Source organism: Anneissia japonica, unplaced genomic scaffold (assembly GCF_011630105.1).
Source record: "Anneissia japonica isolate Jap-2015-1 unplaced genomic scaffold, ASM1163010v1 scaffold288091_len1417266_cov198, whole genome shotgun sequence".
Taxonomy (NCBI): domain Eukaryota; kingdom Metazoa; phylum Echinodermata; class Crinoidea; order Comatulida; family Comatulidae; genus Anneissia; species Anneissia japonica.
Genome location: NW_022684833.1, coordinates 945639 through 961061, shown reverse-complemented (window position 1 = coordinate 961061; position 15423 = coordinate 945639). Strand labels below are relative to the sequence as shown.

General features: G+C 33.1%; 1 protein-coding gene across 1 annotated transcript; it reads right to left on the bottom strand.

The window, feature by feature from the left end:
• Nucleotides 1–10405: 10405 nt before the first annotated feature.
• LOC117107424 (hemicentin-1-like) lies at nucleotides 10406–13262 on the bottom strand. Its single transcript, XM_033249113.1, has 2 exons — nucleotides 12731–13262; nucleotides 10406–11351 (listed from the first exon to the last, which is right to left on the bottom strand). Exons 1-2 carry the CDS (start codon nucleotides 13020–13022, stop codon nucleotides 11338–11340), a joined length of 306 nt encoding a protein of 101 aa, XP_033105004.1. The 5' UTR covers nucleotides 13023–13262; the 3' UTR covers nucleotides 10406–11337.
• Nucleotides 13263–15423: the final 2161 nt, after the last annotated feature.

Genomic DNA, 15423 nt, shown 5'->3' with positions numbered 1-15423 from the left:
AATGTGATTAATTAGGACATGATTATCATTAAACCTACATTCATAATTAAAATAAAACTCTAATTATGAATCTATATCATAGTTAAGCGATAGAGCTTAGATAGTTCTCTAGAATTCTCATTTTAAATAAAAATTACAGACATATGCCAGATCATACAGTTGTTATCTACTTTGAGTCTACAGCTGATAGGATGTAAGTTGCGTTATCTTAGAAGACTACTGATTTTGCGAAAATCCAGCCAAGTTTTTTTTCTATTAAATTCTAGATGATAAGAACATTTTCCTCTATTAAAATCCTCATTCCTAATTGAATATATTAACAATCTAAGTAAATTTAATGTTTGGGATAAACATAGATGAATCAACCCGAGAGAGGAAATCCCAAGAGCTGGTAGCATACTCACGCAAACTACATATTGGTTAGCTGACTTGACAAGGGTAGAGGACAACCAATCAGTGATAGGAACTTCAGATGATTACATTTTCAACATTCTTGAATACGTTAAAAGTTTACAATGATGTTTGTTCACCAAGGTGTTCTTTACCACATTTGGACTACTTTTAAACTTGACTTGAAAGCATATCACTTTGAAATTAAAATTTATTAATATGTTACATGACCCAAGTACGGCTCATGTAATTTAATTGATTCAGGTCCTTAAACTTTATTGTTTCTTTTGTTGGTCATATTTTTTACTTCTTGTGGAGCGTTTTCTTTAAACGGATACCGGCGCTTTAAAAGTTTTCATTATTATTATTATTATTATGTTGTATTCAAATTCCAGGTACAGTAACAGCACACTGAAAATAGCAATATACACAGCCTAGGGACTGTCAAGAGTGCAGTTAGGAGTGGTGAGGGCAGGGGGAGAAATGAATTCACTGAGGTCAAGGAAGTCGGCAGAACCAAAGATTACGTATTGTAGGTGTTCCAAAGCATTTAGCCTCATAATCCGTGAAAAGTACCTACTAGAAAGTAGGAAATAACAAATTATATATTGAGTACATCCTCAAATGTCTTAAATACACTTTTAGATTTTGGATGAGGGATGGGTAGGTGCATACACACCCTCTGGATACACAGCTTACTAACACCTTAAAAAGGTACATGATTACGAATAATATACCTAGGTTTTTTTTTTTATTTCTCTCAATAATCACTTTATTCAGAAAGGAAATAAAGGAAAACATATTATCCAAAACACTTTGTTTTATTTTTTTAATATTTAGAAGTACTGTAATTAAAGTTGAGTGAAACAAGAAAAATGTATGGGATGTTAAGTGAAATTATCAGCAGTCACATAACTTCAAATTCTCCTGTTGGATTCAGTTAATTATCAAGTGATGATACAGGCACTGGTTGTAATTTCCTCATAGATATAGTTCATGTTACAATCCAATAAAAATATCTAGAGAGGAGATGGTTTAATATGTGGGTTCCTTTGCCTAGACCGACAACTGTATTATCCTACAAAACAGGATACTATTGCAATTTCTAACTATATCTTATACAAACAAAAACAGTAATTCTAACCAACATAATTAAGCTATAAGGAACTTGTTATTATCAGTAGTGCTACTGTTAATGTCAGTAATAACAAACTGAAATTAAGATAAAACGAATAAAATATGCTATTATTCTAGTGATAACCACTGCTTTTACACACTGCAATAAAACAAACACTATAGAAAGTACAGTACATTCTCATTTTTTATATTAATATTCTAAATAGCTAGTACAATGGACAAAGTAGCCTATCAATATGGGGTTAGACGGCACCACAGGTCCAAACATTTCCAGAAATCTTGTATACCTTTAAATGATGATGTAAATTGTGTATCTAGGGCAGTCTGCACTATATAAATGGCATTTTATATCTATTTTTTAACCCTATAAGAGCAAGTAAATCCGATGGAGGTGCATGATGGGTACTACTACCACCGAGGTAGGGAGCGCCCTACTAGAAATCAAATAGAGTTCAGTACTCGAACAAATTGCATTCAACTTGAACATGCGCCAGACACAGCACGCATTTGATACAAACGCTTTTTAATGTCTTCTGAAGGAAGCCCTATAGATTGTTATAGTACATTTTAATATACAATAATAGTACGATTGCGTACCGAAACCCCATGCAGATAATTTAGTAAACATAATACATTATACACACGCTCCCGCTGAGAGCCTATTTTTCTTATATGGGGGCATAGTTTCAGCATATACAAAGTAGGATCTACTTTCAAAAGCCAATCCTTTGTTACTGCGGTCTTTGGTTCAATTCCATCTACTAATCTCCTTTTGCTTCCGCTGTAGGGGTGCAAGTTTCCATAATGCTGTTGCACCCGGCTTGTGCACATTAAGAACAGTATTAGAAAACTTCTTGACTTTGAAGAGTACTTTGCAACACTTGATAAGCTGAAGCCACTAAAGAAAGAAGGAAGAAATGCACTGTCCAATCACCAAAAGAACGACCCTACTGGAAGTAAGCCTTAAGGCTTTTCTCGTTGGTGTATTTCACACTGAAGAAATTCAATTCAAAGATAAAAAATTGTTTTCTTAAGTTTGTTTCTTCCTGGCAACTCCTGTCTAATATATTATTAGCTCTGACTCACTGTCAATGCTAAGATTACGGTTGAGTTTATTTCACCCATAAATACTTTTAATTCTAACCGTTGCATTTCCATGTATGGGTTACAGTTACACAGGGTGGCTTCTTCCGCTGTCGATATAGGTCAAAATAGAGCGACATACGTTATATATATTTTTTTTAGAATGAACATGATGACTAAGATGAAAAAAAACCATCTGTATGGCGGCGAATTTTAAAATTGAAGACTTGTCATATTAACCTATCAGTCCAATTTTCCCAGACAGAATAAATTAAGTTCAGTCATTCTTTATTTTTATATCTGTGCTAACTCATGGCATATGGAATTTTTATTTGACGAAGTATTAGTCACTTTGAAAGTTTAATAATTTTATCTAATAAAGTATTATTTTAAATACTGTAATAATAATGATTGAACCGACTTAGGAACTTATGTGCTTAAATGGCTGTAAGCCATAGATTATAACCAATTTATATTTAACATCACATTCAGAAGTCTAATGAATTTTTTTTATATCATTTATTTTTATTTTGAGAATTACAAAAAGTGAATATGAATCATGTTATAATTATGAATGTGCTGTAGATATTTATTTATTTTTTTAAAAATATTTATTGAAGAAAAAGAATATATTTGATAGCATTTGAATCATTGCTGGTTACTAAGCCTTGCACTCACTTTGTGCCTATCCCTTCTTCTGTACTCTGTCCCAAACAATTCTTTAAAAATAGTTGACAGTTTACTGTAATTTCAGACCATAGCCCAAACAAAAGGTTCTTTTGACAAGAAGTAATGCACTAACACTCAAAACTAAGGTTTTAAAGAAAAATCAGTTTATCATCCCAACCATCTTCCTTGATTTAAGCCTTAATAATTTTTTAAAATTATAAAATTTTTTCATTTTGTTGAAAATATTCTGTGCAAATTTTGTTTGAATGCTCATAATTTGATCATTTTCTACCAACATGACAGGCTAGAACTCCAATCCACATGCTTAAGTGTGAACAGTGATGTATCCAGGAGTCTAGAAATAGGGCGGGCCGATGGGGGCATGAAGGAGCTCGATGATTGGGTAAGGGCTGCTAGCTCACAAAATAAGGTGATTTTTAACTACTTGAGCATGATTTGTGGGTGGGGGGGTGTATGACTGTGGGAGTATTTTGCTGGTGCTTATTTTTTATTTTAATAAGATATAGGTCATATGTAATTACAGTCTATGTTTCCACCTTCAGGAAAAATAAAAACAATTGATGTTCCTTCCTTGTTTAGTAGACCCAGAAGAGCAAGTGTTGTCTATTTTTTATATAGGCTAAACCCATTAATATGGTTTCTTTATGCAATTGACATCAAATGAATGATATGCATACACTTGGGTGGGCTTGAGAGTAGGTGGGGGTACATTAGATGACTCTTAATTTTCATATTGTTTTTATTTCTAATCACTCCAACAACAAAGATTTTGCCACCAACACGATGGGAAATGCGCTGACAGGAGTGGATATATGGATGGCTGAGTAGATACAATGAAGCTGTTAAAAATTATTCATAAAATTTAACCCTATCTTATCTGTTTGAGTGCTTGTTACTCATAGTGTAGAAACATCATCATAAATAATAGTGACAGCAAAACAAGGAGTCCAAGATCGATAAAAATGTTTGGGGCTGAAATGAGCATATTTTAATAATAGACACTAAAGTGATTATTATTATATTCGGAAATAGCACTCTCAGACTGTAAAAATACTTTGTTCAACGCAGGGTTTTCAACAACCTCTTTCCCAATGAGGGGGGTTTCCCTGCAGGAGTCCTGTCCCGAACCTCTCGCTGTTGCCACCATATAATCATAACGCAACAAAATCCAGAGGCAGTTAAAATTCACACAAAGAATGAAAGTCCCAGGTACAACTGTTAGGCCCTTCTAGGAGAATGACACAAGTTATTTAAAAACATTTTAAAAATTGTAAATTTGAGAATCCATATCCGACTTGTAATTTGTCACTTGAGAATCAAGACATATTTTGTTATCAGAGAGAGGTCAAGAGCGATAAACTACCTCTATTTTGAGAAAAAGATAATTATTGTCGCCTGAAGAAAGTTGGCACCCTTACAGAGACACCATTAAACCAAGGAGGTTAAAAATTTATTTTAACCTCCTTGATTAAACCTTCTACAGTATATCAATCATTTTATGAGAGACAACAGATTTTTTACGCATGAGTGAGCAATTCATTCATGTTGCCAACCTGAGAAAAAAATTTGCTGTGATACATGAGACAGCCGTGCTTTTATATCATCAAGTTATGAAGCGGTACTCAGTGTCAAATACTGAAGTCTTAACCTTGAAATTACTAACAAGGTAATTGCCCCTTGTAATACACATGGCCCATGACCGAGGTGGCATGTATCCCTCCCTTGATATTTAGTGATTAACAACTCAAAAGCAAATCATTTTATCATACATTATGCTTCGTTCTATCTAATAAACAAACTTTCACATGTAGTGATAATGAAACCATACATTACAGTACATTACATAACTGCAATTCTACACCATAACAAATTTCCACCATTCTGAGTGGACAATAATTATTTTTAATACTTTCCATTATATATCTCAGACAGTGGCGTATCCAAGGGGGGAGGGGGGCGTGGGGGCCCACAAAAACTTCGAAGCAAAAAAAATTAGGCTAGGCTTATGCTTATGCTGTCACGGTTAACGTGTATTCGGGAATCTAAGAAGCAATATTTTTCAGTGGGCGTGGCCACCGAAAATAAATTCCATGCCCCCTCATATTTTGGTCGCGCCCCCCCCACCAGCTCCCCCATTTTAATACTGCTAGATACGCCACTGATCTCAGATGGTTGAAGAGTGTTCAACTACTCTGTGTACACTGAACCATAGAAATTGTGCCCTCGTTCTACATTACTGTATATTCTATCAGCTGTTACCCCTGCAAAAATAGCTAGTACGTCATGTTGAGATTATTAGTCGGAGGATGTTGGAAATATTTTGTGGGGATGGGAGAAGTACGGATTATTTGTACTCAATATTGGGTGCTATTGTTCCATGAACCCTGAAAATTGTTATTCTTTATTAAAATTAAACAAAGAAATACGGTAATTAAAGACATTTTCTTATAAATAAAAAAAAGAATACATTTTAATAATTAGTAATAATTAGTACAGGCAGGCATACAGTATAATTTAATGTAATGTAATATTTCGGTTAGTTGGTTCGGAGACAAAAATATTACATAATTTTAAAGTATACCATGCAGCAAAAACAATAAATATCATAATTTGTATCCGCTTTATTATGATTTGACTTATGTTTTTGACATTGAATAAACTACAATATGTCTGATCAGAAGATCAGAAATCAATCAGTTCAATTATTTAGCCTAGGGTGGTAGGGATGTAACCAATGTATACAATTTTTTGTGATTTTGAATTTACAACAGGTACTGTAAGGGAACATCCCCTCCTCATTTGGTCTTTAGGTCCTTGATTGTCACTCGTGCCACCCAGCAACATAATTCTGGATCCACTACTGTCAACATTTATTTAAAAATGCTTACTGTACATTTCATGTTTAATAGTAGAAATTATCTTTTGATCTGTCAGACTCAATATACAGATATGAAGTGTAGTCCAACTTTTAAATGCCATTGAAAGCTACACATTTTCTTTTAACAGATTTATCAGAAACAAGTTCACACTCTTGAAGTCTGATCAAACATTGTTTAAGTCATAAACTCTGTCAACACTATCAAATTTTCTTTGACAAAAAATAGTTGTATGCCCATATATAGTCATGATGTGCCTATATATGGTCATGATGTGATGTCACCATGACCATATTTAGGTATGTCACGTTTTAGTCAAATAAAATTTGATGGTTTGGACAAAGGCTTTTATAGATAAAAATCTGATAACATACGCTAGCCAGTACCTGCCTTACCTGAGAATTTACTGTATATGTTGTTATTGGATTGAGATCTACTGGATTCTTCCACTGGGCTTCTGAATGGAATCATTTAGCAGCAGGTGATTGGGTGAAGGAAATCTACTCTGGGTTTATCCTCCCTCCCGGTGTGATAAATCACTGGTGAACTTGACTGACAGGCACTTTGGGACGCAAACAAACCAGTTAGGTTTTCAAAGTGTCATTACCAGCATGTTTCCAGATAGTTTTATGGAGTGTGTTTGTTTTTGTAAGCACAGACTGTTTAGCTATATACTTTGTTGGGTACGATTCACACCTACGATTGCTAAAAGGTGAATAAACCGCAACTTAAGTATTTAATTTTTTTTAATAAAAAAAAAATGTACAAATTCCACACTGAGATCCCAATTTGTTCAAAGTTTTGACCCAAATGTCAATATTACAGTAGTTTAGAATAAGTAAATAAATCAATAGTGCATAAGTGCATATTACCATTGCATGTAAGGATTGATGGAGTGTGTTTGTTTTTGTAAGCACAGACTGTTTAGCTATAATACTTTGTTGGGTACGATTCACACCTACGATTGCTAAAAGGTGAATAAACCGCAACTTAAGTATTTTATTTTTTTAAATAAAAAAAAATGTACAAATTCCACACTGAGATCCCAATTTGTTAAAAGTTTTGACCCAAATGTCAGCATTACAGTAGTTTAGAATAAGTAAATAAATCAATAGTGCATAAGTGCATATTACCATTGCATGTAAGCATTGATGCTTGAAATTTATTGGCCATGTAATTGCCTCACACTTTCACTAAAGTCAGTCAGAGAATAAATTGCCTATCTCATTGGTAATCTTAAACCTACTCTTAACAATGTTGACAACTAACAGAAATAAGGAAAATAATTATCTGCATCTGCTTTCTAAGAAAGCAGCCATCATTGACATAACATTCTTAAGGTCAGGAAAAGTTATAAAATGCTAGGCATCATAATAATGAACGTTAAAACTTGAACTAAAGAGAGGGAGGCCATGATTTAACGTTTCCACTTTTATTGGGTCATCTTCAACCATACAAGAACTACCCTTGTCAAGTTCTCTGGAATTTAATAAACATGTTATGTTATTGTTTTAAGAGAAAAGCAATCTACAAACAGTTCTGCTATTAAAACATTCGAAGTTTTTACAGCAGTCAGAGAGCATTCAGTAATAGGTGAGAAGGCCAAAGAACTACAAACAGCATGATAAAGACAAAAAAAAAAAACTGAACGTTTTCTCAGGTCCGACCTGATTATAATCTAAAAATTTAGGGTCAGGTAGGGGGAATGGATGGTTGGTAGAAAACAATTTTTTTATTGAGCAATGCAAAATAACATATAGTATATGATGTTTTGAAATGTCTTTTTTCAGCTTGAACAAATGAATTTGACAACTTAATTATAAATTTTGCTCTGAGGTTACCATATCGATTATAATTTCTCCTCTCTTTACACCATTGATAATACTATAATTCACTATCTAGATGTGTATAAGAGACAGGCGCTGAGCTGTCCAACAGAGGGATTTGAGCTCGTAGGCCTCAGCTAGGGGAAGGGTTTGAGAGGGGTCCCCTCCCAAATGAGATTTTTTAAGAATAATAACCTTGAATGGCCAGAAATGACACTCTCTGACTGTGACAGACATGTGTTGGCTTGGCTTGGGCCTGTTTATATACTTCTTTTAGTCCGACGAGCTCTGTCTAATGGGGGGGGGGCTTGACCTGTCCCTGCACCCCCCCCCCCCCCCCCCCACTGAGGTTGAACAGCAATTAAAACATACATTTTACTCTTTTAAAAATTAAACTTTAATAAGCGCTTAAATCTAGCTAAAGATTGTCTTTATACAAATAAAATTAAAATTTTGATGATTATTAATTATCGAGAATAACTTTTATATTTTATTAAAATTTATCTAAATTTCATAGAGAATCTATTTTTTCAATGTGCTATTTGTATTTTACTTGTGTTTACTTTGTATGTACTGTATTGCATTTTTTATAAGGGGTTCTGTGAGTCAGCCTTGCTATAAGAGCTACCCTCATAAAGGACAGTTGAATAAATATATAAAATGTGTAATGTAATAAATGAAATAATAACAATACTCTATATCTACAAATTTGAAATCTCAGAAACATTGTCTTAACTTGTCATCTGCAAACATTAGAATTCACTCATCCTATCTTATCAATGTTGTTGCACCTGAATCCTATTGCCTTCCCATAAGTCATTTTGTCCACGCACTTTCCCCACATAAAAGTACAGGATACAAAGTGTGCTTAATACACATGTGCAGACTAAAACAGTGCAAGGACGTTAACAAGGGACAATGAGGTGACTCAAAAGTAACACAACCAACTTAAGAGTGACTCTATTGAATATAATATTCCATAAACAAGCAAGTCACAATATAGAAATTTCTAGATGTGTTAATGTTTTTATAACTAAGCTTGTAAGAGTTTGAAAAGCAATCACTATAATACTTAATAAATGTATTATTAATAATAATAATTAATAATATTATTATTATTAATACTCCCTCTATAAAATTTTAATACAGAAATACTAATATATATTTAAAATGTTTTAAATTATTAATAATAAATCAATATTATTTATTAATACTGCAAACTATAAAAATAATAATACAAAAATACTAATATAAATTTAAAATATTTATAATATAATACAGTAATACTAATAGGCCTACAGTACTATAAATAATGACAATTTAATATTAATTTATAATAATTATTAAAATAATGCTAGTTTTAGAAAATAGTCTAATTTCTATAAATAGGGTATTAAAATTAAATTTCAAGTTTAAATGACAATATCCACAGGCCATGCGACAATATCTGGGTCGAGGAATCGTATTAGGGTCAGAGGAAGTACTTATTGTAAGGATTTGTGTTTGGCGTGCAACATACTGGGATTCAATTGATACTAAACGTACCCTAAGCGGGTCAAGGCAAAGCCAAGTGATAGTGGTATCGTTGGCTATCCTACTCATAAAATTCCCATAGACTCATCTGCGTGTCTTAATGGTCCTAACAAGTTCATAGTAATATCCAATTTTCAAGACAGTGATAACAATAACAAAGTATTCTAGGTGAGGGTGGTGGGGTAGTGATATCATCATCATTAGCATATAAATCATTATAACAAAAAAGATGGAATAATTATACCATAATAATAATAACATTAACACATTAAGATAGAAGTATAAATATTATAAAGATCATTTCAAATAAATACAATTCAATATAATATATTAATAATTTATTTAATAATTTATTTGACTGCCAAAAGATGATGTCATTAATAAACAACCAGATTATAGTCAAGCAAATGTAAACAGTTGATAAATAGTAAGTAGATTGATATATATAATTTTCATTGTATATTTTTTAAGATGATTATGATTATTATTATCGTACTATACATCATCATCCTTAAAAACAAAAACAAAAAACAACCCCCATAATCAACTTCTATGTGTGTGAGTTACCTCACAAATGATCAAAACTTCACAGATGTGAAAACTATTAATTGGCCAATCACAAGTCATTATACCTTAATTCGTTGGTATCCATCTGAAATCATGTTTCTACCTCGTATTTAAGCACCAATTAATTCTATCGCAAAGTACACAGCTAATGTGGGTCAAACTATTAAATATATCTGCTTAACTTCCAAAATTAATTGTGATCGCAATGTACAGTAGTAGTGTTGATAGATGGAACAGATCTATAGCTCCCCCCATAGTGGCTAAATTTCTGTACTTTATACACCATTGACCCCATTATCACAATATATAATAGAACTTTACATAAGCAAATAAGTAATAAACAAGTTATTTAAATTGATACTTTCAATTTCAATAATCTTTAAATCATTTTAATGACAAGATAGCAAAAGTTGCAACAAATGACACTGAAATTTGAAAGGCAAATTTTACCTACAGTATTAAATGCAATCAACAAAGTATCTTTTGATTTTTATATATATTACTTTATTTTAAATATTCATGTTACTTCTACTTTGTGACTGTGGTGAGAAGATCACTTATTAATATTAATTAAAATATTAAGTTACTATACTGCAAGTAAGAAACATCCTCTTGAAATATTATAATGATCCAATAAGACTTCAAAATGACAACATTCATCAATATTTTCTTTCACTGTGATATATATGTCCTGAACTTTTGAAAATTACGATAAAACCTTTAAACATCATACAATCCTTTTCAAGTCCGTTGATTCCTGTCGAACAGATTTCTATCTTGATAAGCCTCCTCTAGCACAACTCCATGAGTAAACACTTAACCTAACAAAGCCCAAATTAGAAGACAGAAGGAAGTGGGGTTTTAAAGATGTAGTGATAATCCCCTTAAGTCAATACTCATCCACAATGGACTCAAATCAGATTAGCCTATAATGAAGCACCACTTTTCACAAGTGTCACCTCGCCTGGATGCTTTACTTAAACACAAATGTTGCTTGTGTTACTATTTTAAGTGTTACAAAGAATCACCACTGACCCTATTTAATATGATACATAAATAGGTTCTATGTTATCACATACAACAGGCTATTTCTAGATGGGAAAAAACCCCTCAGTAAAGCCAAGATGGTAGGGTACAGGCAGGAAGACCATGGGCACTGTCACTTGACTACGCTAGGCACTAGACCCCTGCCATTGGGGCCCTGGCAGCAAACATCTGCCTTAAATGGTGGTATTTCATATTCCAGTATCTAAGAATAGAAAAGCTGTTGATGTAACCACAACATGTTTCTGTTGATTCAAACCTAAAAAGTAACCACAACATGTTTCTGTTGATTCAAACCTAAAAAATTACAATATCACCACTGCAGAGAAATAATAGAACTTTATCATCATGGTGATCCACACTGTCTGAACATGTCTATTTAGAAAAACTATTGCAAAAACAACTGTTTTGACCAATCAATGACTTTGGTCAAGAAAAACATAAAAGATTTATTTTTGTGAAACTGCTTCAATGATATAGAGAATATGCAGTTTATAAAACTTTTGTCACTAATAGAACAGATAACAAATTATTGTACAGTACAATATATCATACTTAAGAACACAGAGGTAATTTTTATGTTTGAAATTTCTTGTCAGATTTTGGTAAGTTGGTGCCGAGACTTGGAATGATTTTTAATTGGTTGAAAAAATTTCAGACTTTCAACCAAGCACCATGAGATAAACACTTGAAAAGGAAAATAGACATTTTTACGTAATCATTTTTAATCCAATTTTCAATTATGTAGGCTTACAATCAGCCTGGCCAGCAAGTACAATCTAATAACGACCGTTTAAAACCATATTTTCCTCTACGTTTGGTGCCTAGAATCTTAAGGAGGACGTGAAGTAAAATGTTTGCAGAAACGCTAGAATAGATTTTGTAATATAAAGTTTTCAACCCTTTGCAAGTTTGTAGAATTTTCAAGAATAGCAACGTAATAAAAAAAAAAAACTTTAAAGGATAATTGGTTGAACGAATTTCAGACTTTTTAAACAAGCACTACGAGATAAACACTTGAAAAGGAAAAAGACATTTATACTTAATAATATGTAATTCAATTTTCAATTTGGGTAGGCTTACAATCCAACGACTATTGTTGGGAATCATATTTTGATTGTCATTAGTTGTGGAGAAAATGACAGTAGCACTATAAATCGGTCAGGGTGGACAAAAGGTATGCACAATGTGGGGACTGGTGGAGATAACACCACCCTAGGATTTTGTTATCTAGACACCCGAAAATAACCTCCGAGGCGATTTGTGCTATCAATTTTTTATATTTTTCTTTTTTAACTTTCCAAAAGGGTGGGGGGGGGGAGGGCTCTTGATTCGCCCCTGCAACGAGTGTGGAAAATCATTTTTTTATTATATTCGACACAAAAATCACAAATCAGAAAATGGCCAGAGGAGTGCCACACCACACGGAGCCCCCACGCATGATGCAGGTATCCTCTAAACTTTCAAGAATACAAAATTCAAAAAAATTATGTATGATATTCAATAATTAAAAACAGAAATGATATACAATACGAATTTATTACTGATTCAATTTAAACAAAGGATAAATCAATTTAAACTTACCTGGATCATGGAAAGGAACAAGAGCAAAATTTTGGAGTGGTTGTTCTCGTCTTGAGAGGGTTTCCTCCAGAATTTTTGCAGCACCTTCAATAACTTGTACCAAGTCATCGTACATGGAACCAGTAACGTCGAATACAAACGTTAAAGTTGATGCCGCATATCCCAGATCATTTGTTTCGCTTTCCTCTACATAATTGTTATTTGTATCGTATACGACTTGTGGCTGCGATTTCACTCCAGCTTGCTGACAAAAGATAAGAATGGCCAAAATGCCGAGTATGGTAGATTTCATGTTGAATGTATCTGTGATCAGACACCCATTAGAATGGTCAAAGTAACTTCGAAAAAAATTGTCTTTATAACAACTCCGTGAGAGGCTGAATCCGCACAACGAAAACCCAGAAATCAATTGTAGCAAAGACGGACTTATGTAGAGCGGAATTCGAGGAAACACCAGCCCTGCTACCGCAATCAAGTCCACTTGCTAAATGACAGAACGTGTTTGACAACGAACCTTTTCATTGGCTCGCGCTTGTAATTGAGTAACCCGATCTGAAGTTTTTGATAAGTTTTCAAAGAAGAAAAGAGAAGGGCGCCACCACAAACTTGCTCCGATGACACGCGCGAAGTACCTACGTCTTATATTACTACGTCTTATAACACTTCCCAAACATCAATAGCTTATTAAGAACTAATTCAAGATGCCAACAACACATCAAAGGAACCAACTCAGACTGGAGCACCAATATTTTTTCCGTCTTTAAGTTTGATTTGATGGGCCTTCTTCCTTGTCGGATAGAAGGGCCAATTTCAAAAAAGTCTATCAATATAAGCCAAAATAAAATATATAGGCCTACTTGTTTAGTGTCACCACACCCACCTGAATTTTTAACCCAAAATACAAATTAATTAATTGATTAATTTTAACTTTAAAAAAAATAAATATTGTCCAAGAATGGTAATCAAAAGCAATATATTTAATTAAAACAATTATTTCACACACCAGGTGCAATATTTATTGTAGGTTTATTGAAAATGATTGATTTTAACACTTGCTTTTCACAATGAAATTGAAAATATTTAGTTTTTGGAACAATTCTTTGCTTTGATTTACTTTGGCCGTAATGTTAAAAAGTACAAATGAACAGTAGGATCATGCTTAGTGGCCGGGTATGTGTGAGTTTGTATAGCATATTGTGCCAGGCATGGCATCTAATCTAACAGAGTCGTGGAATACTGTAGTATTAGTAAAACCCCGCCCTACCTACCTAAAATGTTGTTGCCTGTGACGCTAAACAAGTGCAGCAATCTTTTTTTATTTGGCCTTATTAATGCTTTTTATTTTATTTACGTCAATCTCAACGTGCATTTGTATATTTTTCTCTCACATTTTACAGTGTTTAACACTTAGGCTTACTACATGACCACTTAGGTTATCACTTATATTAACATGCCGTCATTTTTTGAATAATTGAGAAAATCCACTTTGGTTTCATGGAAAGAATCAGGACAAATGATAATCAACTGATTAAATGTATATACAAGAATATTATTAATAAATCCAAATATGCGTGTTAGATGGAGAAATACTTTATATCCTTGCCATGTTTTTGTAAATTTGTTTGTTGTTTTGTGCTTGGCAGAAATTTGAATAAATAAATATCTAACCAATAGATTTTCATGCGCTTTTTACTCTACCGTTAATTATTTTTCTTTTAAATACGGCAACGGCTTGTTGGTTAAATCATAGAGAAATAAGTTTTCCTCCATGGTTAAATTACCTGCCTTCCAATTTAGGATCATTGGTTAAAATTCCGTGTCTCAAGCAATGCAATTCGTTTGTCTTTTTCAGTATGGCATTCTTTTACTGTTGATTAAGTTGTTTCTCTTGTTTATATTGGTATATGGATAGATTCCGAAATAAAATTTGAATTGAACAAATATTAAAATAATATCAATTTAAAGACGTTTCTTATCCGAAACATGTTAATTAACAAATCTATTTCTTAAATAATTCGCTCATGGGCGGGGTGGCGAAAGAGCCTTAAAGAGTTTTTTTTTTAAATTTATGTTTTTACCGTAGCAATAGCAGTTTTATTGAGGAGCTTTATTGTTTATATAATATAAACACTTGAACGAGCAGCCGTAGGCTACTATTTATTGAACACAGGAACAGCACGTTAAGAATGACATTTATTCTACATAAACATTGACGCTTGACAGTACTTTAGTAGTAACCACCTCTAGCCTATTTTAAGTTTCGTATTCTCAACCTTGATAGACCTACCTTAATTTTCGAGGCAATCTTTAGTACACAGCTTAATGAAATTTAATGTTGTATAGGAATAAAATGTTTGAATTAATTCTGGAGTAGGCATATTATTTGTAGAACTTTCCATAAAGTACAGACGGATCCGGCAACAATACAGAACAACCAACCCACCCCACCCTGGGGTGGGGCACGTGTACGTAAGCCTGGGTTCTTACCCTTACGATGCTGGAAGAATTTGTTCGCCATGGTTAGTTCAAATTCAAGTTCTTTTATTTGTCATCTGATATAGCTCATAAAAGATGCTTCCAGTACGATGTCACATAAACAAAACAAATTTACTACCGTTAGGTTTAATGGGGACGGGTCTGCAATTGTTTACAAATTAAATCCTATTGTGTGAATATAGGCTACTCATCGTAAT

Excerpts from the sequence above, each read along its gene's own strand:
- LOC117107424 (XM_033249113.1), bottom strand. The coding sequence starts at position 13,022 with ATGAAATCTACCATACTCGGCATTTTGGCCATTCTTATCTTTTGTCAG.